This window comes from Pygoscelis adeliae, unplaced genomic scaffold (genome assembly GCF_000699105.1).
Source record: "Pygoscelis adeliae isolate BGI_AS28 unplaced genomic scaffold, ASM69910v1 Scaffold174, whole genome shotgun sequence".
Classification (NCBI taxonomy): domain Eukaryota; kingdom Metazoa; phylum Chordata; class Aves; order Sphenisciformes; family Spheniscidae; genus Pygoscelis; species Pygoscelis adeliae.
This window is the reverse complement of record NW_008824676.1, coordinates 2,903,445-2,925,915: the sequence shown is the minus strand read 5'-3', so window position 1 is coordinate 2,925,915 and position 22,471 is coordinate 2,903,445. Positions and strand designations below refer to the sequence as shown.

Here is a 22,471-nt window from a genome sequence, read left to right as displayed (position 1 = left end):
TTTGTATTAGGTGGTCTGCCCAAAAGGAAAGCCCAGAGGTCCAACCTCTGTGTATCTGCTCGTGGAGCAGAAATCCCCCCGGACAGGACCGCGCGGCACAGGAAGGCGATGTGCTGATTTCTGATGTTCAAAAAACTAACAAATCCGGACAAGGAAAACACATTTGCTCAGATACCCAAGTTCACAGAGATGCACAGAGACAAGCGGGATTGAAAACTGGTCTGCTAGAAGCAGACTTCAGTGTTTCTGGCACTTGACAGAAGGACACAGGAAAGGTTAAAGAGCATCTTTTGAACAGCGTTAGAAAATGCGTTTGGCACATTAACAGAATAACACAATGGCAACACGCCATAAGACACACAACGAATCCACGAGAGAGTTTGGGAACATGAGGGAGCTCGTGGATTTGGTTAGACACATCCCCCCCTTTGGCAGCCTCAGGGTCACATTGCTCCTCAGCAGAAAGAATTTCACTAAGATCCACAATAAATCTTGGGACAACAATGCCATGATTAACACATCAACCCTCCCCACCAGCCTGTTCTTGATCAAACCCTTTCAGATGCACTTCATGCTAACGGAACACTCCCATCCCAACAGCACAGGCAAAAGCAAGAAAGCAGCCAGGCAGCAGGACACCTTACGGAGAAACCTGGATATCCACAGCTACTTGACTGCACTCCCGAATGACACTTGGGAAGCGTGTGGAAGATATGCAGCGCTCACACAGAGCAAGCAGTTTCAGCCTGAGAATTAGGACACCTCATCCAGCTTTGATAAAGGGACATCACTGCATTTCTCGGAGAATTTCAATTTCCTCTGAGGATAATTTAAGTCCCTTGAAGAATCAACCCCAACTGGCTCCTCCTCTCCAGAGCACTGAAGTTGCTCTTCACGTGTTCCCTCCACAAAGGGACGGAGCCTTCAAAATCTTCCTAGGAAGTCTGCTGTCCCCTCTGCCAAAGTCATTCTCTCTACAACAAGGCCAGCCATACCCTAAAGCCATCCCAGACATCCAAGCAAGTCTTCCACATGCCCTCCCAACTTCCCACAACTGGATTTGCAGAAGACAGCCTTCCCTTCTTAATGCCTGTCTCTTCTGATGGGTTCTACATTGGTCTCCTTGCTCTCCTCAAGAGCTCTGCTCTTATCCCAGATTATTTCCCACCACCACTGTTGGCCTTATGGAGACTCCCTCCACATTTCACAGCTCACCAGCAGGGAGGTTCTCCTGGATGCCCTTCTCCCCTTTCCCTCCTCTTCAGGCTCATCAGTTTGTGCTACAGCACTTCAGTGTTGCGCCTGTCGCGGTGGCCTTGGTTTCTGGCCAAGGCCATTTATGTGCATGGGACATGAACTCTTGCTGTTCCTCTGGCATCTTTTTAGGCCAAAGCAAAATAAAGAGGTCCTAAAACTCCAGATCCAGGCAGGTGACGCTCCAGTGCAGGAGATGGGGAAAAGGCTCTTTGAGGACTCCGAGGTCACTTAGCAGAGGACATAAGGTCACAGTCCTGTGGAGATTATAAGGCTTCCTGGGCAGACCAGGGACATAACTGGAGGTTGGACCAAATTACCTCCAGAAGCCCCCTCCAGCCTTAATAATTCTACAACAGCTTCCAATTCCTAAGACCTCAAAGCTGTTTAAAAAAAACCAAACACAAACATATCCTAAAGCCCTCTTTTTCCAGGGCTAGGGGTTTTATCATTTGCTTTTATGAGACAGGTTTAGTCCTTAAAACTCCAGTCTCAATTCGAGAGCCCTCTCTTTCATTGCCGATTCCCCATTTCAACCCTGTCTGGTCCCCTTCTTCTCTAAATGGCGACAAGACTCCTACTACGCACCAAAGGTCTACGACCTTCGTTAGCTGAACTGCTTCAACATGTACTCAACCACCCCCTCCCCAACCTCACGTTAAAGATTAAAAAAAAAATAAATCCATACTGTAAAGCGAGAACGTTAGCGACAAACGCTCCGCATTTGCACTAAAGTTTCATTATGTTGCCAGGACCCCCTCGATGCCATTTCAAGTCCCAGAGTATATTTATCCGCTGTTGTACGTGCTAACGAGATGACTTGCAATTACCCTATTGTGGTCCCAACACCTGCCGCAGCTGGATCTCCCCGAGAGGTGAAACGCTGCTGCTGGTGATGCGGGGGTGAAGGCTTTCATCCATAAACCGGTGCTTTCAGTTGACAGGCTTTGCTGAGATTTTTCATAAAGCTGGAGAACGCTTGCAGGTTATTATAAAAGAGCCGATTAGAGGGCCCATAATAAGGGCCTGTGACTAATGACAGCATTCCCCACTGACAGGTAAATACCCAGATAATTGGCATTTGTTGTCGGGGGGAATAGAGCTCATGTTTCATTTTTTTTGGTCAAAAAAAGCACGGATGGAAAAAGTAGTACCAGGCAGATCTACAGCAAAGTTGGCCGTATTCTTGAGGAATTGCTCCATCTAATGCAATGTCACCAGCAGCAACCAGTGCCAGGTGCTTCAGAGAGGAGCAAAGGGCATTATCAGCCAATATGGCACGAGGGAAACTTTCCTTACGGTCTTCACAACACCCAGGAGATGGTTTGAGCCTGAGGAATTTAACAGGCTTAATAGCACAGAGACCAAATGAAATGGTGCTGAATATCAAGCAAATAACCTGACCTCCTTCTGAGCCAGCACTGGCTAAGATGCTATTTTAAGGGCATGGAATTAAGTTTAATTTGTTCTCATTTTTAAGGAGTCTTCCGAAGACTGGATTTGAAAAGGGCAAAGCCCCAACTCCGGCTCATCGCAAAGAGATAGCCAGAGCATCTGTACCCCAGACGAGGGCTGAGCTCATAGGACGTGCAGGTTGGGACAGCCTCGTCGTGCCTGGGAAGGCAGCCCTGTTGCATGGAGGAGAGCAACCACTTGACAGGTCACCTCGCTTCCAGACAAGTCATACACCTCCTTAAATCCCAACAGGGACACTAGCCTAAATAACGGATCCAAAACCTTTCCCCCTGATGCAACGTGACACTCCTGCCCTCGGGCCACTGGATCTGTCCCATACCCACAGAGCCCACAAGAATTCATTGTGTCCTTCTCATCACTTTGGGTATTATAATGAAGGGCCCCTTCCCTGCTTCAGTTGTCCCACCACCCCTCGCCTCACCCTTCCCTGCCCACATTCCAAAACCCTCAAAGCCCTTCCAGAATCAGTAAGACATTTCCTGGCACAGAATATATCCAAGTCTCCATGGAAACTCTTCCCAAAGACAACTTGTTGATCACATCACAGCAAAAGCAGTCTGAGGCTCCACAAGGCAGCCACATCCAGCAGGAAGGCAGTCACCATCCCCTTCCACCAGGCTGTTCTCAGCATTATTTCACGGTTGAATCTGTCTAACTTCAACTTCCAGCTATTGCATGCTAGGGATCTTTTTGTACCAAAGCATCTGAAAACCCTCCCACTGACTGCCACTTACAACCGCTCATGTGCAGCGCTCGAGTTTCTTTATCCTCAGTACCACTATGTTTTACAGCCTTGATCCGACCACGCTCTCTCCAGTATTTCCTCATCATCATTGCTGTGCAGACCCCAGAACCGGAAGGAATACGAGCTGCTCTGCCCAGTGTAGGAGCCCTTTTCATCACAGCATCACTCGGAGCTCTCCTGTTGTGATGACCATACCTAAGGACTCTGGACTTGCCACCTACTCTTCACGCCAAAGATCTTCAGAACAGGCACCCCAACTTCCCAAGAAAATCTCCCATCTTACATTTCTCTTTCCTACATATATTTGATAATTCATGACTGAGCAAGGAGTGAGCAAGGAGGCCAACCTTTCTTATGGATTCTCATGAAGGGTTGCCGTTCTGGCATTTCTACTCAACTTTTTAAGCAAGATTTAATTTAGGCTGTTATGAGAGACAGATGATAAAAGATAGCAAACTACTCTCCCAACATTACAAGCTTGGTTTAAAAAAACCAAACCAAACCAATCAACCACAAACCCAAAACTCAGAAAAACTGAGGGAAGACACAATTCCAAACCTCAACAGAAGAATGCTGAAGGAATGGCTAAAGAAGAAGCCTACGCAACCGAAGACACTTCTACAGGTCATCCCTGGCTCCTGCTTCTCCATCTCAAAGGAGCAGAAAGGACATGCAATTTTGGTCTTCTGCAAAACTTGTGTGAAATCCAGGTCTGCCTGAAGTCAGCCAGAGCTTGGCATCGACTTCAGCAAATCCTCATCGTGTGGCTGATGTCCCTTGATGCTGCAAGGTTAACCAAACAGGAGACCCTCCCAGACACGCTTTTTTCTATACGCCAAGTGCTACCGAAGCACAAATTCCAGCATCTGAAGTCTGTACACTAAACGCAGATCGACTTTACCCCAAATAGCTACCGCAAGAGGACTCAGGTTTCCCTTCGGACAAAATAAGGCTTGAGACAGGGAGGAACTCCAGCTCCTGGATAACATTGGAGAAAAAGTTGCAAGCAATGGCTATCCCTATGCACAGTCATCCCCAAAACACGAGTTCTGGCAATACACGGTGAGACCAGGTACCCAAGTTGGTAGCAAACATCTGCCGAGGAGGTTCTGAATGGTCCTAAAGCAAAGCAAATGCCAACAGCCTACCCTAGCCATGAGCACCCCAGCAATGCATGTGAAAGGAGCCCTCTTGCAAGCTACCACAGGTTAAAGCCCATTCTTTAACCTTTTATAAAAGTAAAAAAGCCAGAAAAAAGGTAGGTGGCCCTCTTTACCTTGCACTCTTCATCCAGTAGGTCCAAGATACCAAGTTTCGCCTCTATAAGGTCTATGCAGGGCTGGTTATCGTAGAAGTCTATGAGAGTCCAAGGGATTCCCTCCTTCATGTACTCTTCTTGTTCCAGCTTAAACACGTGCTGAGAGTGGAAAAACAGCAGAGTTACTGACCGCGACCCCAGCCAGCACAGCGCCAGCCCCTTCCCTGTTCACCCACTCATCCCCGCTGGAATAGAGTATTCCCTCAGCACATCCAGAAGCCGTAGAAGTTTTAGGTGTCCTCACGTACAGCTTGGTACGGGCTCTGCTGTTTACGCGATCTCACTTCTGGCAAGGAAAATAAAAGCTTTACACTAGGAAACCATGGGGCAGGGGAAAAAAAAAAAAAGGCTTTAAATGACTTTCACTAGAAAATGACTGAAGCTGTCACTACATCTAGGCAGAAGCCATATATCGAAATGACAATGACATATATATCTCTCGGGCTGAGAAAAATCCCTCTTCCCCTTTAGTGCTCTGCTGATTCAACTAGTGACGTGCAGCAGGTTCACAAGCTGGGAGCCAAGCCAGGGCTGAGCACGTGTGCCCCCATCTGTGAGCAGAGCTTCACAAAGAGCACCCATCATCCTAGAAGAGATATCAGCAGCAGTATCTAACTGACTCAAGAACACTTCTACTGTAGATTCTTATTTAAAAAAAAATAAAAATCTTTGCATGGCTTATATATCTCAGACCTCTGCCCAAGCAGATAAATTGTCTCTGGCTATTTCTGAGATACTCTAAGCATATTAAAAAATGATTTTTCAAATGCACTTTTTTCTTCAAAGGTAGCTTTTAAAAATCTCTTCAAACACGTCATCTCAGAGTTTGAATTTATAAGCTTCAGAAGTGATAGCTGAACATACTAAGAAAAATACGAAGAGTGCAAATACAATCCATAATTTACTTCTCATTTTTAGCAGCACTGATTGATACGTTAGATATACTGCAACTGTTCACGTCCACGCATATGATACGGCCTCAAAGTGCCAAACTACTCCGCAGTACTCAGCTGCTCAAATTTAACAAGTTTTCCCTTGTATCCTGAAACTCTCAGTAATTTTTGCCCTGCTTACAACAAAAGCAGAAGACGAGCCCTTACTGGTTTCATTTCCAGTGCAGGCAAGCACTTGTATCTAATAAAATAGAAGAATCTCAGGTTTTGGGAGGCACGTCCAGGTGAAAAATGGGGAGCGTGTCCAGTCCTGCTATTTAATACAGAGTTTTCATTGCAGAGGTTTAAGCCACACTTAATGGGCAGGTTTCCACCCATGCTTTGCCTCACACTGGAAATCAGGACTCGGCACACGACCATCCAGGTTTTGGTTTAGGATTAAAACAACGCCCCCCCCCCCATCATTAACCATTTGCAAGCCCGCTGCCAGTATCAAGCTTATCAATCAACCAAGCAACATTTTCAACTTGGTAGGAATAATTAGTGCAATTGCAATGCACAACCGTTGCTCGGGAGAGATGGTGTCCCAAGGACTACGTTCATGCTGGCCATGCGATCTGGCCAGGCTGCAGGTAAATGCCATTAAGCAGAAGCCAGACATACAATAATCCCGCCTTGATACGTCTTCTGCTAAGTTTTATGGAACGTTTACCGAGCTGACCTTACCGAGTTGAACTGCTGCTGGAGCTTTTCATTGGCATAGTTGATACAAAACTGTTCAAAGCTATTCACTTCAAAAGTTTCAAACCTGCAAAGCAATGAATAAGTCAGCATTAAGCGTTGCTTCGTCTCAAAAATCTACTTTTCTCTGCAACAGTGTCATCTGCGTGACGGGGAACGCCAGTTATTCAACCGTCTCTTCGCATTCCCCCTATCCCAGATCTACACTTTATTCCTCATTCCCCGAAAAGTCTATCTTTCCTTGCCACAGCTCAAGAGATTCAGAAGGTCTCTTCTACTACGCATGAATGAGATATTCGGTACGACTGTAGCTTCCTGCTCATCAGCCAGGAGTGCCGTCTGAGACGAGAAATGTAACAGCCTCTCTCGGGAAAAAATATTATGAAATATTAAGTCCAAGTATATTCACTGCAAAGGTGGATGGAGAAACAGTAGCTGCTGTCTTAAAAGACCCAACATGGTATTTTTAATGCAATTCAATAGAGCGGAAAAAGAAGGTATTAAATTCATAATTATAGCCTCTGTATTGCATCCCTGATAGCACAAAAATGAGATACACGTGAGCGAGTTCTTGGAGGCAGAGGGAGAAACGGTGCTTTCAGCTCCAATTCCAACACGTTCCTTAGAGGGAGTTTGGTGTTGGTCTCGGCGATCCCCCTCTTCATCAAACGCTTCAGAAGCTCCCCTGGCAGAAACATTATCCCACCCCTCCATGGGCCACTGGTCAACTCCAAACCGAACTCAAAACTGGCTTCCTAGTCACAATTAGAAAAGAAAAAATAGGCCGTTTTAACACAAACTACAGGCAAGGAGGAGAAAACCAGCGGAGCCCTCAGGGCGGTCGGGGCTGAAGCACGTGGCGCCCAGGGACAGGCGGAGGGAGCCGGGCTTGCTCTTGAAAACAAAACAAAAGGATATTTTTCAGCTACCACAGGGAATTGTGTTATTTATATTTCTATTTTTAAGGCACAGTTGGAGGAGGGAGAAAAAAAGTCTTTGACACATGACTGTAAGGATTAAACTAAGGGAAGAAGTGGCAAAGCTCCCTGCACTTAATGAATAAGCTGCCGTAATGATAAATGCATGGTGAAATAATTGCTCGGGTAATAGGTGCCGTAGGAGCTGGTAGAACAGTCTTAAAGCACTAAACAAATGAAGCCCTTTTTTTTTTCCCCTAAAAAAAAAAAAAAAAATCAGCATTTCTAGTACTTTCTGAGGACTACCTGGCTGTTATCCACGTGATGCACTTATTTCCCAGATATTGCCAGGTGGTAATAGAAATTACCATAGAAAATGCCTCAGCCCTCAGGAAAAGGCAATGGAAAAGGAAAATGGGAGAAAAGAGCCGTTTTTGTGGTTTTATCAGCCCCACAGCCCTCAAGGAAACCCAGGACCAGCTCTCTCTCTGCCTGCCCCCCGGGCTGGCGTTGCCCCGGAGCCAGTGCAGCCCATGCCGAGCAGAGGATGCTCAATCCCTCTCCATCCCAGGAACTGAGATTTGCAATCTTTAACGCAACAAAATCTGGTGCCTGGGACCAACGAATGTTTGTATTAAAACACGTGGCCAGAGCCTCAGTGATGAACATGTCCTTGAAAAGCTCCTGATGTGCTTGATCCTGGTTGCGTGGCCGTCGCACCGAGCAGATCAGCACCATCAGATCTCGCAACTAAAAAGGGACGTGACTTTCCCAGGACTCCTTGGAAATACCAACTCCTGCAGGTTCACGACCAGAGCAGCAGGGCACAAAAAGATTTAACTGAAATGGAGACGGAGAAGCACAGCAAGCTAGGTGGAAAAACACAACGAGAGCAGGGGTACAAGAGGAAAAGATATCGGAGTGGAAACTCTTTTTCCACTTCAGAGACACCAGATGTGATTTATGAACCTCTCAGCGAGTGCCGGCCAGGGGCAGAGCAGCTGTACAACATCAACTCCAAGGGATATTTCAAAAAGTCGCTACTTAAGGGACTCTGCCAGCGCAATTCGCTAACTGACGGAGCAGTTTGGTCGCCAGCTCCATGTGCGTCCTCGCCAGGAGTTCCGGCCCGCGCAAAGTGACTGCACTAAGACAACACCCTAATGGGAAAAGCAAACCAATGGCTGTTTTGTTTCTATTCATTTCAGTGCCTATATCCTGATGAAATAAAAAAAAAAAAAAAAAAACAAACACAAAAAACCACGCATTCACCACTCTGACCCATCACCGTGGCTCCTGGGAAGGCACATCCCGGCTTGGGGACAGCTCTTGCGAGCGGACATTGGGGAAAAAATGCTGCATTTTGGCTTTTCTCCTGTTCCCTGTTCTGCTGCATGACTGGTATCTCCTAAATCCACTGCAGCACCGGGTTTTATACTAAAATATTTAAAGCTCAAAGTCCAGCATACGCAGCTGGCCGCCTGGGTGTTCAGACTTCACATGGCAAACAGAGGGAAAACAAGCCGTCCCCGCCAAGTCCAGGAACGCCACATGAATCCACCGTTCAGATGGACTGCGGTATCGCTACTATAGCAAATGACGCACTTTGAATAAATACATAAAGGCTTTTAATGCTGCACCCTCTCACCTCAGTACTAACAGAGGATTAAGGACACAGGGTCGAGCATTGGGGAATTAGGAAACAAAGCCCCACAGCCCCTGCACCCTCGGTTTGGACCCCGTCCCTAGAAACCCAACCCATGGGGACAGTTCTCCCCCAGGAGCGCCGGGACAGAGGTGCTGTCGGGATGTCAGGGACATGCGGTGGAGGCTGCGTGCAGGCTCCCTGCCTTTCAAGCTTAATCCCTCTCCCAGAGGAAAAGGAAAACCAACAGACATTTGGGGGAAAAAAAAAAAATTCCAATATTTGGCAGAATGCGTTACAACTCCCAAATAACCTGACTTCAGGGAGCCAAACCACTTTGAAGGACTGCAGAGACTCGGGTTGCCAGCACCTGAAGTCCCTGCATTGTTAATTACTCAGCGTTTAGACAGCAATACCCCCTTCTGAAAGGGATTTACGGTCTCTTTAGGAGACCAGACTCACACGAGTTTTATGGCTCGGATTGAGGACACTCGTCCCCTGCAAACCTGCCTCTTTCGATAGGACCTACAGGTCCCTGTGGAAGAAAAAATAATCTGCTGTACTCTGCGGTGACACCAGTGCTGTAAAAGCATCAGCTGGCCCACGTGCTGGATGTGACACACGGGAGACCTACAGCTAAGGGAGGTTTTTCTTCCACACTAACAGGTTTTCAAGCCCATCTTAATCTTTCATAAGCGTTATCCTCAAGTCTCCTTTTATGCAGATTTCTGAAAGACCACGTCTGATTTTGTAACTCAGATGTTCAGCTTTCCGCACTGACCCACTATCACCCACAAAGCTCCACCTCAAAGCTTCATTTATCATATTCCAGCCTGCAGAAATCTCTATTTGTAGGGACACTGATGGGAAACAGTTTTTCCATCTCATACAGTCTTCGAACCACACTGTGCCAATCCCATCTGGTTATTTAAGATCTTCCAGGTCCTGCGCTATATACCTAGGAGAGTTCAGACACTTGCAAACCTCTGACAGCAAACTCACCATCTCAAACCATGCCATTAAAATCCCAAGCCAAAGAGGACTGTACTCTTAGCACGCTTGGTACAAGTGTTCCTGTAAACCTTGCCGTGTGGCAGCAGCCGCCAATGGAGCTGAGCAGGCAGTGGGCTATGCCGGTGCTCCGGCACTGACTTCTGGCATCCTTTCTGCTGCCGTGGCCGTCCAGCGGATGTTAAAAATCAACATCCCAAATACCAGTAGCTGTAGAAACCCCATAGGAGGTTTTATACACAAGATCCAATTCCAGTAACTGTGTAGGTTTAATAGCCATAAAAGCGTTCTGCAGCTGACCCAGAACCACTTTGGCAGGATTTCATTCTGAACTTCAGGTTCACCTAGATCTGACAGACCTTACGAGGAGTCTGCCCTTACATGAGATTTGGGATTGAGCAAGCACGGCGACTGCACTGGGTCAGGGACTGGCTCCTGGAGCAGCTACAACTTGGCCATCCCACCTTCCCCTCCGAAACAGGAGCAACCAAGTACCTTAATATTTTAAAGGGAGCTCAGCAGGTCACTGCTGTCCCACTTCTCCCTTGTCCTTGCTCCCCAAAGAGACAGAAAAGGGATTGTGTTGAAAGAGGGGAGGGGAAAACAACAAACCCAGAAGACCTCTTTCCTTTTCCACCCCACAACTGACATAACCCCCTCCCTTTCTCCTCCATCTTCTGCTTCTTTGCAGCACTTCAGCTAAAATGAACTCTTCACATACAACTCTCTCATCGCCCTTCTACCAGCGCTCAAGTGCCAGGATGACAGACCACACAGCAACCGATACCCAGTCGGAATTTAAAGCAGCTCATTGCCCCCGAGGTTGCAGGCTGCAAGCTTTACCTTCGGTTATGCCACAGCTTTTTGCACCTTACCCCCCCGCCCCGCCACAGGTTCCCAAAGTCCTCCGAAAGCTCTCGCTGCACAAGGGCCCTGCGCAGCAGCGATTTCACAGCTGAAGAGGCAAAGTAGTTACCTCAAACCCCACAGCAACCCCAGGCAGAGCCAACGCAGTCGTCTTTGGTCTCCGCATCTACCTTTAGCCCTAGGTCATCTTTAAGCTTGATGCTTTAAACAGCATGCAGGACAGAAATCCCAAATGCAAACAGCATAGAAGGTAAATCCCAAAAGCCAGCGCTCAAGCAGATCTCCATGCACTGTTTGGGTGTCAGGGTTGCACAAGCTAAAGGAGGCTCAAAACTGCAAACTACACACCACGACTGCGCTTTTTTGCATCCCCTTCTATTATTCCCACACCCTGCCACAAGCCAAGGTCGAGCGTGCGTGGCCAGAAGGGTGAGACAAATTAGAAAGGACTAATTTAACAGCCTTAGAAGCAGAAAGCATGCCTACCCGTAGATATCGAGCACGCCGATGAAGGAGTGCTGCTTGACGGTGGTGTGCAGGGCCTTGTTGATGTGCTGCACGATCCAGTTGAAGAGCTGGGCGTAGATGTGCTTGGCCAGAGCGTTCCTGGCGTTCACCACTTGCTGCACGGACATGTTCTTCACGTAGGTCTCGGCCGTGGTAACGAGCTTGCAGTGGCAAAGCCAGTGCTGCATCTGGCTGTGCTCAACGCCCAGCAAGCCACAGAAGTTGTTCAAGTGCTCGTCCTCGCTCTGGGGTTAACGAGAAGCAAAGTCAGCAGGTTAGTGACACTCCAAAACTGGAGTTTTAACACCGGGGTCCCAGATCAGTGCAAGAAGTTAGCAGCATTTCATAACTATCTAGGGAAATACTGTGTTTCTCTGCAGTTGATAGGAAACAGAAAGGCAATGGAGCACTCATCCAGTTGCGCTGGTTTCATGGAGATGGATGAAACGGCTCACACGGAGCTCTGAACGGTGGCACACCCTATGGCTTTGCTCTGGCTATCCTTCAGATCTCAATTCTCGCGAAGAGCAGATTTCCACAGTGACTGCCAACAGGAAAGAGCACTCTCCGCTTTATTCCTCCTCGAGCTGCAGCTACACGCTCCTTCAGAGCAACCGTGATTAAGCCTCAAGTTAAAGCTTAGGGTATGCCATTACACCAAACTAACCCCATTTTGAATAACAAAGTTGCAAAATGGGCATTACCAGAAGGGGTTGTGTTTTGCATAATCAATAAAATGAAATGTGAACTTCATTTTCTCTAGTGCGTAGTATTTCCCCCCCCTCAAACTAAGACAAGGCAGTTCTGACTCTCCATTATGCTAAAGATAGCGGGCACTGCCTTTTTGACAATGAGCAATCAATTTCCCTTTCCTCAGTGTAATAATACATATCTAAAAGTAGTAAATTGTTTCCAGTTAGATACATGCTTGTATAGAAGCTGGCTGGGTTTGGGGATGGAGAGAAAAATGCATTTTAAAAGACCTCTAGGATGCTTTTCTGCTCTGATACCTTTTTGACCATGGATTCAAAGTCATAGCAGGGTTGATTTAATACCATGCAATTACATCTGAAGGTAATTAAACAACATGAACTCCATTACAGAACTCAACATTGTCGGAGCAGACCACTTTTACATATCCATGTTGCCAAATATCAAGCAAATTACCCCCAGCATCCAACTAATTGCACACAACATTATCTCAAGGGTACCGCTAAAAGTGTGTGCAGAACCCATTTTAATACTTTAATTAGGAACAAACGACCCAGTCTGGGATGCAACGATAATTGACAGGACAGTATTTTCCATATAATCACTTTTTTCCCTTCCCTGAACAAACACAGAAGCAGAAAAACCACCACTAAGACATCTTTAGTCTTATTTATTGTTGCTAATTAACTGTGCAGTGCTCCTTCGAATACCGGATGGCCACATTAAAAGCGGCAGCCTCACGGCTTTGCCTGTAGCAAAGCGGTTGTAGAGCATCACACCTTCTGCTGGTGGGAGTCACCGTTCCCCCAATACTCTGCGCACCAAGTCTTTTAAGAAAGCAGGAAGACTTAAAGATGGGTTGGGACTTAAGGTGGTAAGCGACCTTTGAATCATCTCGCTTATGGGCTGGCTAGAGAGGAGAAATTAAGGCACTACCTTCCAGGAAAAACAAAGCAACCAGGAAATTATGATGCATTTTCAAAAAAAGCAGAGAAAACCAGGAGGAAAAGGGCTTTCTACCAAAGGATACTGCTGCGAAGCTCAACACATCCAGCGTGGCCCAATTTATGAGCATACAAAGCTCCCCACGTGCCCCACTCCTGCTGGTGACCTACCGATATGCTACAGGCATCGCCGTCTCGTTCCGCTTGGATTTCCAAGTTCCCTAGGTGCAGAATGGCAGCAATTATCCTAAAAATGGTCATCTGATGAGACTCCTTCACACCTACGGGAACAATCGATAGCTGATTTTCACAACAGAAAACAAGCTGCAATTTTCAGTTTATTTGAAAACGCTTGCGGTGTTTGGTTTCCTTCCCGGGCTGTTGGTTTTCAGAGTTATCAGACCTCTCCCAATAAACTCACCGCAAACTCTCAGTAAAGTCATCGCTCAAAAATGACAGCTGAGACGGCGAGAGGAGCTCCTCATGTTATTTCCTTACCCCTAATGATTGCATCAAAGCAATTTTATCACAGATGGGTTTAATACTATCGTGAATGCGCACGAAACCAAGGATGCTACTCCATAATGATCGAACAGGATCAGAGCTACAGGGGCTCTGCGGCTTTTATAGAATGAGGAGTTGCTTCTCTGCGAACGTAGTCCACCAGTGAGATCTCACTGACACCTGAAGCACAGAAATTACAACTTATCGCCAGTGTCCCACAAACGGAAGAGGAAATTAAAGCCGTGCACATGATGCACAACACCTCCAGACTGGTGCTACAGCAAGTCACCAGGGAGGTGACGTGAAGCTGTCTTACGGTCCCCCAGTGTCCCAACAGGAGCTACACGTTGTGGGTCTTAGCTGGGGGTGTAAGATGTTATTGCTTTATATATTTTTCTGGCAGGCTTTTGCAGGCATTCCCAGCAGGAGCTTTGCTCAGCAGCAGCCTGCACACAGCTGTCTTGCCAATTCCTGCATTTTTACATCCCAACTGGGGTTTTTTGTGCCCCTTTTGTGTTCAGTGCTGGTGTCCTAATTATCCACCCAAGGTCTGAGACATCACCTGCTGGTTTTTGAATTACCAAGAGCTTCCCCTTCTCTCTCTCGGGACTTTTCTGTTATCAGCACAGTGAGAAATATTTCAAGGTTACTAAAAGGAGCAATGCTCTGCTGTTACTTGGCACTCTTAATTAGAGTTAAGCGGGGCTAGGGTGGGGATTTGCAGATAAATCTGACTTCTTGTTACACATAAAAATGCAAGACCAGAAAGTGTAGTAGCAATTTCACCAGGCCCTGAACAGAAGCAGATAGAGCTGGGAAACACTGAAGGAAAGTGAGAAAAGGCAGAGCCAGAGGAAGCATGTGAAGAACAGGAAAACATCATCAAATTGGCAGCGGAGGAAGAAGCTCGCATAGTGCTTCTTCACAGGGACCAGCAAGGAGACAGGGGGTCTGCTCGGGGAGGCAGAGAAAGGGACCAAAGAGAGACTACACGTGGTGAAGGGATGGGGAGAGCGTTCCCTGGGGATTACAGTCCCATGGGCGAGTTTGGAGCAACCAGTGGAGTCGTATTTTTTTGAGCAGTTAACAGTTAGAAGTCACACAAGCCGGACAAGAGGAGGGTAAAGACAAGACTCCGCTGTCGCCCCAAAGAAAAAGAGATCGAGCCCATCTAAAACACAAAGAGGACAAATCTGGGGGAAATGTTTACAGTTATAACACCCGAAATGAGTCCCCACGCTCGCTGCCGGCACAGCGCGGTGGCTGCGATACAGCTGTTCGGGGGGATTTCACAGCTGGCTGCCAACTGCATCACGAGCTCCTCTCCCAACATATGAAATGCAACGGAGAGGCACCGAGACTTACCGGGATTTAAAACCTTGGTTTCAGATAAATATTAATAAACTCTGGGAAAGTTTTCCCCTGCAAAAATTGTTTTTCTTTTCAAACAGTCGCTGCTGCAGGCAGGCTATGGCACCGTGTAACCGTAGCGTGCACGGGTGGTTGCGATGGTCCGAGAAGAGGCATCACCCTCAACCCAAATACAGATTGAACTGCAGAGTAATAGCTCTTTTCCTGCTTGTAAATAGGGTAAAAAAAATAGCAAGTCAAAGCTGCAGCACAGCTTTGACTCCAGAATGGTTTATTTTGGTTTCTCTTAAATTCGGTGTCCTCCTCCATTTCACTGCTGCTTCGCAGACAGCTGTAAGAAACACTTCTGCAGCTCATACTAAAGAGCAAGGTAAAGCCAACTAGGTCAATAGGAAGATGGATTTATACCTCTTAGTGTTACAGGACAGCCATATAATTCAGGCAAAATACTGAAAAACATTTGCAAGAGATTTCTGCTGGGAAGCCTCCAAGCAGAGCAACCCCTTACCAAGCAAGGTGAAGGCATGCCTGGTTTTCTCAAAGTCATCAGCATCGTCCACGCCATCGATAGACGTGTCACCTCCCTGAGAAGTGTAGAAAAAGTCTTCGGCACATGCTAGGAGAGAAGAAACGGAAGAAATGCATCAGCAAGCAGTAGCTTTCCAGAGTGTGCACTGGGATGCTCCCTGTCCCCCGATCCTGCCCATCTCTGAAGGGCACGCATCTCCTTTAAACCATGGTTTACTTAGAAATGGATGAAGTAGAACCTTGATAAGTGACTGTAACTACCTCTTGCAGTGATGAAACCCCTTCCCCATGCAAAGCAAGTTCAGCCGGGGCAGAACTCTGGTATATTTGGGATTACAGATAACTGCTCTATTGCACAGGTGCATATTACTTCAAATACTGAGGTTACTATTTTCAATTTTTTTTTAATCCTGTTTTACATACCCATGACCAATTCAGACATTTTAACACCTTTCCCACATAATGCCTTAAACCCAGGAAGCAAAGGGAATGGAGAAACGCTCGCAGTGCCAGCATTACACCGTTTAAGCATCTGTGCTTTAGCAAAGTTATTTCAGGACGAAGCAAAGCTAAACCCTACGGAGACCGAGAGGCATTTCAAATGCAGATACAACAAGAAGAGATCGCAGGATTTATACTCACTTTAAAAAGCTTCACGTGCAACCACCCTTCCTTAAAACAAGGGCTTATTTGAGGCCAAAACCATTAAGATACGTGCCCAAGGCTGCCAGGCTGAGTCCTGGCAGTGCGGGAGCAGGCTTGGCCCGGGGGAGGGCTGGGGGAACCCAGGCGGTGGACAGCCTCCCCATCCCACCCAGAACTGGTTCTCAGCACCAGCTTCAACTCGTTTCAAACCGGGTAGGAGGAGAAAAGCTCAGAAAGATCGTTAAAACTCACAAACATATTTCCCAAGTATCATGAAAATAATGAGAAAAACAGCCTACTGTGCGTTCCACATCAGCCTGCTGGTAACCTTTAAAATCACTGCAATCTGCACTTTTTTTGACTCACATTGCCACCAGAAGGTCCTCAGCCCTTCCCAGCCCCCCCGCAGGCTTTTGCATTAGCTGTACTTTCAAGGCTGTAAGAAAAACATTTAATTCTTTTTGGCATACAAAGCCCTGGGACCCAGAGGTTTCAGTAACTCTGCTCGTTGCCGGAGCATCAGGAACAAGGGGCAGAAAACGCTGATTGGGGTCAGAGAGTCGACATCCATCCCGGTCCCCCCAGCACAGCAGGAGCTCACCCAGCCCGTGATGGAGCACATCGCATTAACAGCTTGATGTTGCTGCACGTCGCCCTGCAAGATGCATCCAGGGCTGGCGGTAGTTGATGGGACCGGGACGTTTAGCACCCACTGCGCCATGCAGAGAGCAGATGACGGCACCGGTCAGTCAGGGCATCGCTCAGCTACACCACCTCCAGCCAGATTGCCCCACCTTGCTGGGAAAACCCCTAACTATGGGCACAGCACCACATCCCTACCACCACGTGCCACGGAACACACAAAGGAGAAACCCCCATCCCCCATCAGCCTCCAATTTTAACCATCCACGTTGGGATCTGTTTCTACCTCGAGTAATCTCTGGTATAGCCGACTCCAATATTTATATTTCAGTACGCGTGCATTGATTTTAGTAACCACAGAAACCCTTTGATCCGCTGCAAACAAATAAAACATATTCCTGCTTTGCACCATTGCCCAGGCATCGTTAAGTTAGACGCCGCGCTTCGAAAGGCACTGCGTTGCACACCGACTCCCGCATTTTAAGTCAAGTATTTTCTTTCTAGTTTAAAATCAAGCCTTTAGGATCGCTCTGACTGAAGAGCCAACACTTACTGGTTTGCTCTGCTGGGCTCACATCGGTTTAGAGACTCTCTTTGTCTTCCAGCATTTTGCGATATAAAAGAGAGTAACAACAATTCTTTGTATGTGCAAGACCCAAAGGAGAAGCAACAGCTCCTACTTTTGATATGGAAAAATATACATCCTGCTTTCTGTCTAATAAAAGGTGGATTTTTACATCGAGATACTCCTTGTTTTGTATAAGCCTTGGGAAGAAAAGGTTGACGGGTAGGTGAGGTACAGCTTACATGAGGAAATAAGTTTGAGTTTTGACTAGTCATCTCGAGATACAGGCTAGTAAATCTGATGCAAAGCTGGTAATGAAAAAAATCCCTTGAAAGAAAGGAAAACAAGTGAATTGTGCACACCTGCACTCACAGAAAGCTGCCCAGCACTAGTAATTCAACAGGTCAAGGCCGAGCCTGGTTCACCCCAACAAAAGCAGCTCACGGCACCCACGTCCCCGTGCCCCAGAAGCCATCCCCACCGAACGCGCGAGCAGCGCCGCACCTGCCAGCTATCAAAACATTTCGGGGAGGTATTTTTAAGCTATCGCAAGGTGACAGTGCAGCAAACACCAGAGACACACACCTTTAATTTTGGAGAGAATCACTTCTTTTTCCGTTGTTGCATTTTAGCCGAATGCACAAGCAGCGGGCTGTATGGATACCCGCGCATCCTCTGATACAGCAAACGCACGAGCACCACGGAAAAGCGCAGCTGGAGGCTGACACGCACTGACAACATAAAATTTTGATCGGAAACGACCCAAGGCAGCTTCCTTGTGGGGCTAACGGCCCTGGCACCCACCGCCTCCTATGCTGCCAGCTGCTGCCATTACGCATTCTCTCTTGAGACACTGAAGTCGAGAGCCACAGTCACAAACAGCACAAAGATGTCCTGGACGATGCGCCAGGAGAGCAGGGAGCTCTCAGCCTTCAGTATTACCAGTCACCACAAATACAGACGATGCTTTTAGAGAGACGTGTTGAAAAGGACTGAGATTTCCTCTGATCCACACGTTCCCAAGAGAAAGGTGGTTTCACAGCCAGAGGGTTTTCCGTATCAACTCGTCTCCCAGACTGGGTTGAAATAATTTATTTCTGAATTTTAAGATGCCAGCGGACAACATCGTTACTCAGGGTATCTTTGCAAAAATGAAGTGTGTAACCCTATGGTAGAAACTCTTGAAAGTGCTCAAAAGAGATGTGCTCTGGGGTCGTGTGAGCATGCAACAGGACCAAACGCAGGCTCTTTGACGGCAGCTGGGAAGCCACTGTCAGAGGGACATTATTTTGGGACCCTTAGAGACCAAAAGGAGCCCCAGGTCCGTCACAAGCCTTGACCACACTAGGGCTGGCGCACAGTCAATCACGCAAAACCTTCACCTCCCACCCAGGTGTCCTGGGACAGACATTAAGGTTACACCTAAACAGTCTCAGAAGTTATCTTATGCCTTAGAAAATTAATGGATGTGGTTGTCTGGTTTGGTGTCACTGGGCAGGGTATGGACTACAGTTGGATAATGCACTGAGGTTTACTGGTGACAAGAGGACAAGAACAGGAGTGCTTCCATTTCAGCACCAGCACTCGGTAAGTGTGGCCAACGTGCCTACGGTGACCCAAAAAGTCGTTAACACAAGCCCAGAATTACCCAGAAACTGAAAGCCTGTCTCTTGATCTGCCACTCCTCTGTAGCCGTGATGGAAACCTCTGTGAGACTCTGCAGCAGCAAGATGCTCTGCGCTGGGATCACAACCTGCCTTCCTCACAGTTTTAAATCCTTAAAAGCATGTTTTAAGCCTCACTTCTCTCTTTAAGCAACAGCAAATATTCGAGATCAAAAATGAATTACACCACATCTCTGCACCCCCTCCTGCAAGTGAGAAACCTCTTATTCAGGCATCTTACAGAGGTTTTGCTGCAAATCCTGGGAAAAAACCCAACTCGGGATACATCCCAGGAGTTAACCACTGCAAAAATAGAACGTATTCAAAGGACACATCTGTTCCTGCCAAGAGTCGTTACAGATCAACCCATATTCACATTTAATTTAAGAGACAGATCTTTATGCATACAACCTCACTGCATCAGCTGGCATCTACCATGGCATGTGGTTCTCCCTGTGGTTCTGCATGCAGTTTCTACAACATACACAGGCTTCTTCCACCACGGCTAACTTCCAGCAACAGCTCCGACCCACCAGCAGCGCTTGCAGGAGGAGCCTGACAGCACCGACCAGCGCATCACAAACTTCGTGCGCTTTATGCGGCAAGCTGCTACACAGCGGAGGCGACGAGGGCTGGCGTCTCATCCAAGGTGCCACATCCCTGGAGACGGCACGAGCAAACCTCTGCACCACTGGGGGAGAAGCAGCCCTTCAAGCTCATCTCCCTTTACCTCCTCCCACTGAACAGGCACACGTGACCTCATCACTGACCTGCATTTCTAACCCCACCACGTTTTCCTGTTGCCATCACACCTAGGCAGCAGCCGCCGGTGCACAGGGAGGTGGAAGTACTTACTTAGTCCAAGGTCTTTGAATTCTGGAAGACTCGCCGAGGCACAAAGCTGATAGAAGATGTGGTAGTTGCGCTCGTCCTCTGCCTACGGGGAAAACGCCGAGTTACCAGAGCCACGAAGAGGTTACAGCAGTGCTCCCACCCTCAGCCCGGTGCCCGCTGAGCCCAGGGCCACCCTGACCCCATCCCCTGGCTTCCCACCATCAAGAACCCCTCGGTGCCACCAAGTCGACGGGGACCTTTTGCCACCTGGGAGAAAGGAGGTGCCAAGCCTTGCTCTGACCAAAGTATATTGCCCATCTTGCAAAGGAAATAAATAACTTAATATTATGTTCCACGCCTTATCCCTCTCTAGGATAACTGGGCTGTTAGCTAGCAAGCACCACGTTGCAAACTGACAGCAACGTAAAAAGAGGTGGCCTGCGCTCGTGGCTTCCCAAGGTTGGTTGTTTTTAGGCTTTTTGTAGTTGGGTTATTTTTTTGTGTGTAAGGACAAAAGTTTTGCAGGTGCTTCCGAGCTAGATCTTAAGCACAAACCAAGAAAGCTTGTCCTGAGCCCTGCACAAGAAACCCACGGGAGGTGCCGCAGCAGAGACATCAGCCTCCTCAGCCCTTCTCCTGCCTCTCCTCCATCTTCAAAACTGCAGACTGCTGCCTGCAATTTATTCTTCCTGGCTTTTTATGAGGTTCAGTAAAAAAAATCTCAGCAGCTGCCCAGAGAAAGGCTTTCCATCCCTGCCCAGTAGCCAGGCCGGGAACAGCGGTCCCTCCTCAGGGCTCCAGCCTGGGGCGGATGGAGGGAACAGCCAGAGGCCAACTAACGAGTCTCCCAGGTACATATTCCTCCAGAATGAGGTCATCAGGTTGGGATCATCAATAACAACTGCAAAAGACTGAGCCTGAAAGACATGTCTGGAAGTCACGTCCACCAAAAAAAGCTACTTTTAAAGCGATTTTTTTAATCCAAAGAAAAAACCTAGACTATTAAATTCCAAATTTACAGCAAGTGTACAGCACCCAAAAGACAGAAAAGAAGAAAAAACAGCACAGCTTCCTCACCTGGAATACAACTCGTGATTTTTCCAACAGATACGTCCTCATGTTGGCACCAATGATGTGGTATCTTTTATCAAAGCCGATCTGAATGTATTTCCCAAAGCGACTACTGTTGTCATTCCTTGTTGTTTTAGCATTTCCAATCGCCTGCACGAAACAAAATTAAACATTCATTTTTAATTTAATTTTTAAAATTATTTAAACATCTAAATTTGCAATCAGTGTTACATAAACAGTCACGGGAGGTTTTGAGGAAAATCCCTTCCCAGATGCAGAAGGCAGAGCAACGACGTGACTTTAGGGAGGACTCTTTGCTGAAAAGGTGGCGTCTCCAGAATTTTTATGGAAGAAAAACGCATATAAACAGAAATGAGTATTTGTACAGTAATCAGATTACTACAACCCAACAGCCACAGCACTCCTGTTTTGTCTTATAGGATGTCCCCACCTTTATTCACAAACAGTCAACATTAGCAGCTTTCCTGGGGGGGACGTGGGCAATGAAGCCCCACAAGAGGGAGGGAACGAGCTGCAATCCATCTCCAGACGTTTGCGCTTCGGTCCATGGATTTTGTGACATGGCCAGAGCCCCTCCATGCCTCTCCAGAACCTACCTGTCACCTCCCGGGCAGGTAACGCTGCCACAGGCAGTGGCAGAAGGGAGAGGAGAGAATCCAGCCCACGTACAAACATCAGGGGTGCAGCACTGCAAACACGTGAACGCACCAAGCAACCAAAGCAGCAACTCGCGGTGACACAAGAAGGCTGAAGAAAGTCAATATTCCCATTCACGGCTACACCAGCCTTATTTTCTACCACCGTTCCCCTGTCCTGAGATGATGAGCCTCAAGCAATAGGAGAAGCTCCAGAAGGGAATGGACATGTACAGGAAAGAGCCCTCGGGCACCTCTCGAAGGCTCGCTGCCTTTCCCAGGCTCTCCTTCCAGTCCACCTCAGCAAGCCCTGCCTGCTCCCTGCCCCATCCGTTCACCACCAACCCAACTCCTCTGCTAGCTAACGCACCTCCTTCCCCCAAAGCCCATTTATTTACCCCTTTACCGCAGCTCGCCCGTGACCATCGCTTACGGCGCTCCCAGACCCACAGCCCCCACTTCCCACCTCCAACCCTCCAGCACGCATCCCAGACCATACATAAAAGCAGCAGGGCAGAGCACACACACCCCATTTCTGCCCAGAGCCCAATGCCCATTCCCCAGAAAATAAGGAGTTCACCAACTGCTACAACAAACACTACAACTAGATATTTTGCGCGCCGAATCGAGCATCCAGAATACCATCACCATCTTATCTCATGTGCTTCGATTCCTTGTCTATAAATCAGAGATACCTGCCTCATCTCCCAGCAGGGACATACATCCCACGCATCAAATGCGGCGCACCTCAGCGCTGAGGACTGTTTCATGACACGCACATCCCTCTACTCCATCTTCACACTTTAACTTCGGGTTTTTTTGCAAACCAGGCAGTTTTCTTTTACTGTTTGCGTGGGCAACGTTCTCATCAATTTCCAATAAAGACAGACAGGTTCCCTGGCCCCAGCACTTAGAAATTACATCCAGAACTGAACACAGGCAAGAAAATTAAAGCAATAAAA

The 22,471-nt window shown here is 47.6% G+C and overlaps 1 protein-coding gene across 1 annotated transcript in view; it reads right to left on the bottom strand.

Annotated features, from left to right (window-relative positions):
• Positions 1–22,471, bottom strand: part of MYO5B (myosin VB) — a 121,742-nt gene that overhangs the window by 75,160 nt on the left and 24,111 nt on the right. The window contains exons 6-12 of the mRNA XM_009323124.1: positions 20,860–21,003; positions 19,804–19,885; positions 15,413–15,520; positions 13,201–13,310; positions 11,354–11,619; positions 6,413–6,494; positions 4,752–4,892 (exon numbers count right to left, since the gene is read on the bottom strand). Of these exons, the coding sequence (XP_009321399.1) occupies positions 4,752–4,892; positions 6,413–6,494; positions 11,354–11,619; positions 13,201–13,310; positions 15,413–15,520; positions 19,804–19,885; positions 20,860–21,003 (933 nt within the window). The remainder of the gene's footprint in view (positions 1–4,751; positions 4,893–6,412; positions 6,495–11,353; positions 11,620–13,200; positions 13,311–15,412; positions 15,521–19,803; positions 19,886–20,859; positions 21,004–22,471) is intronic.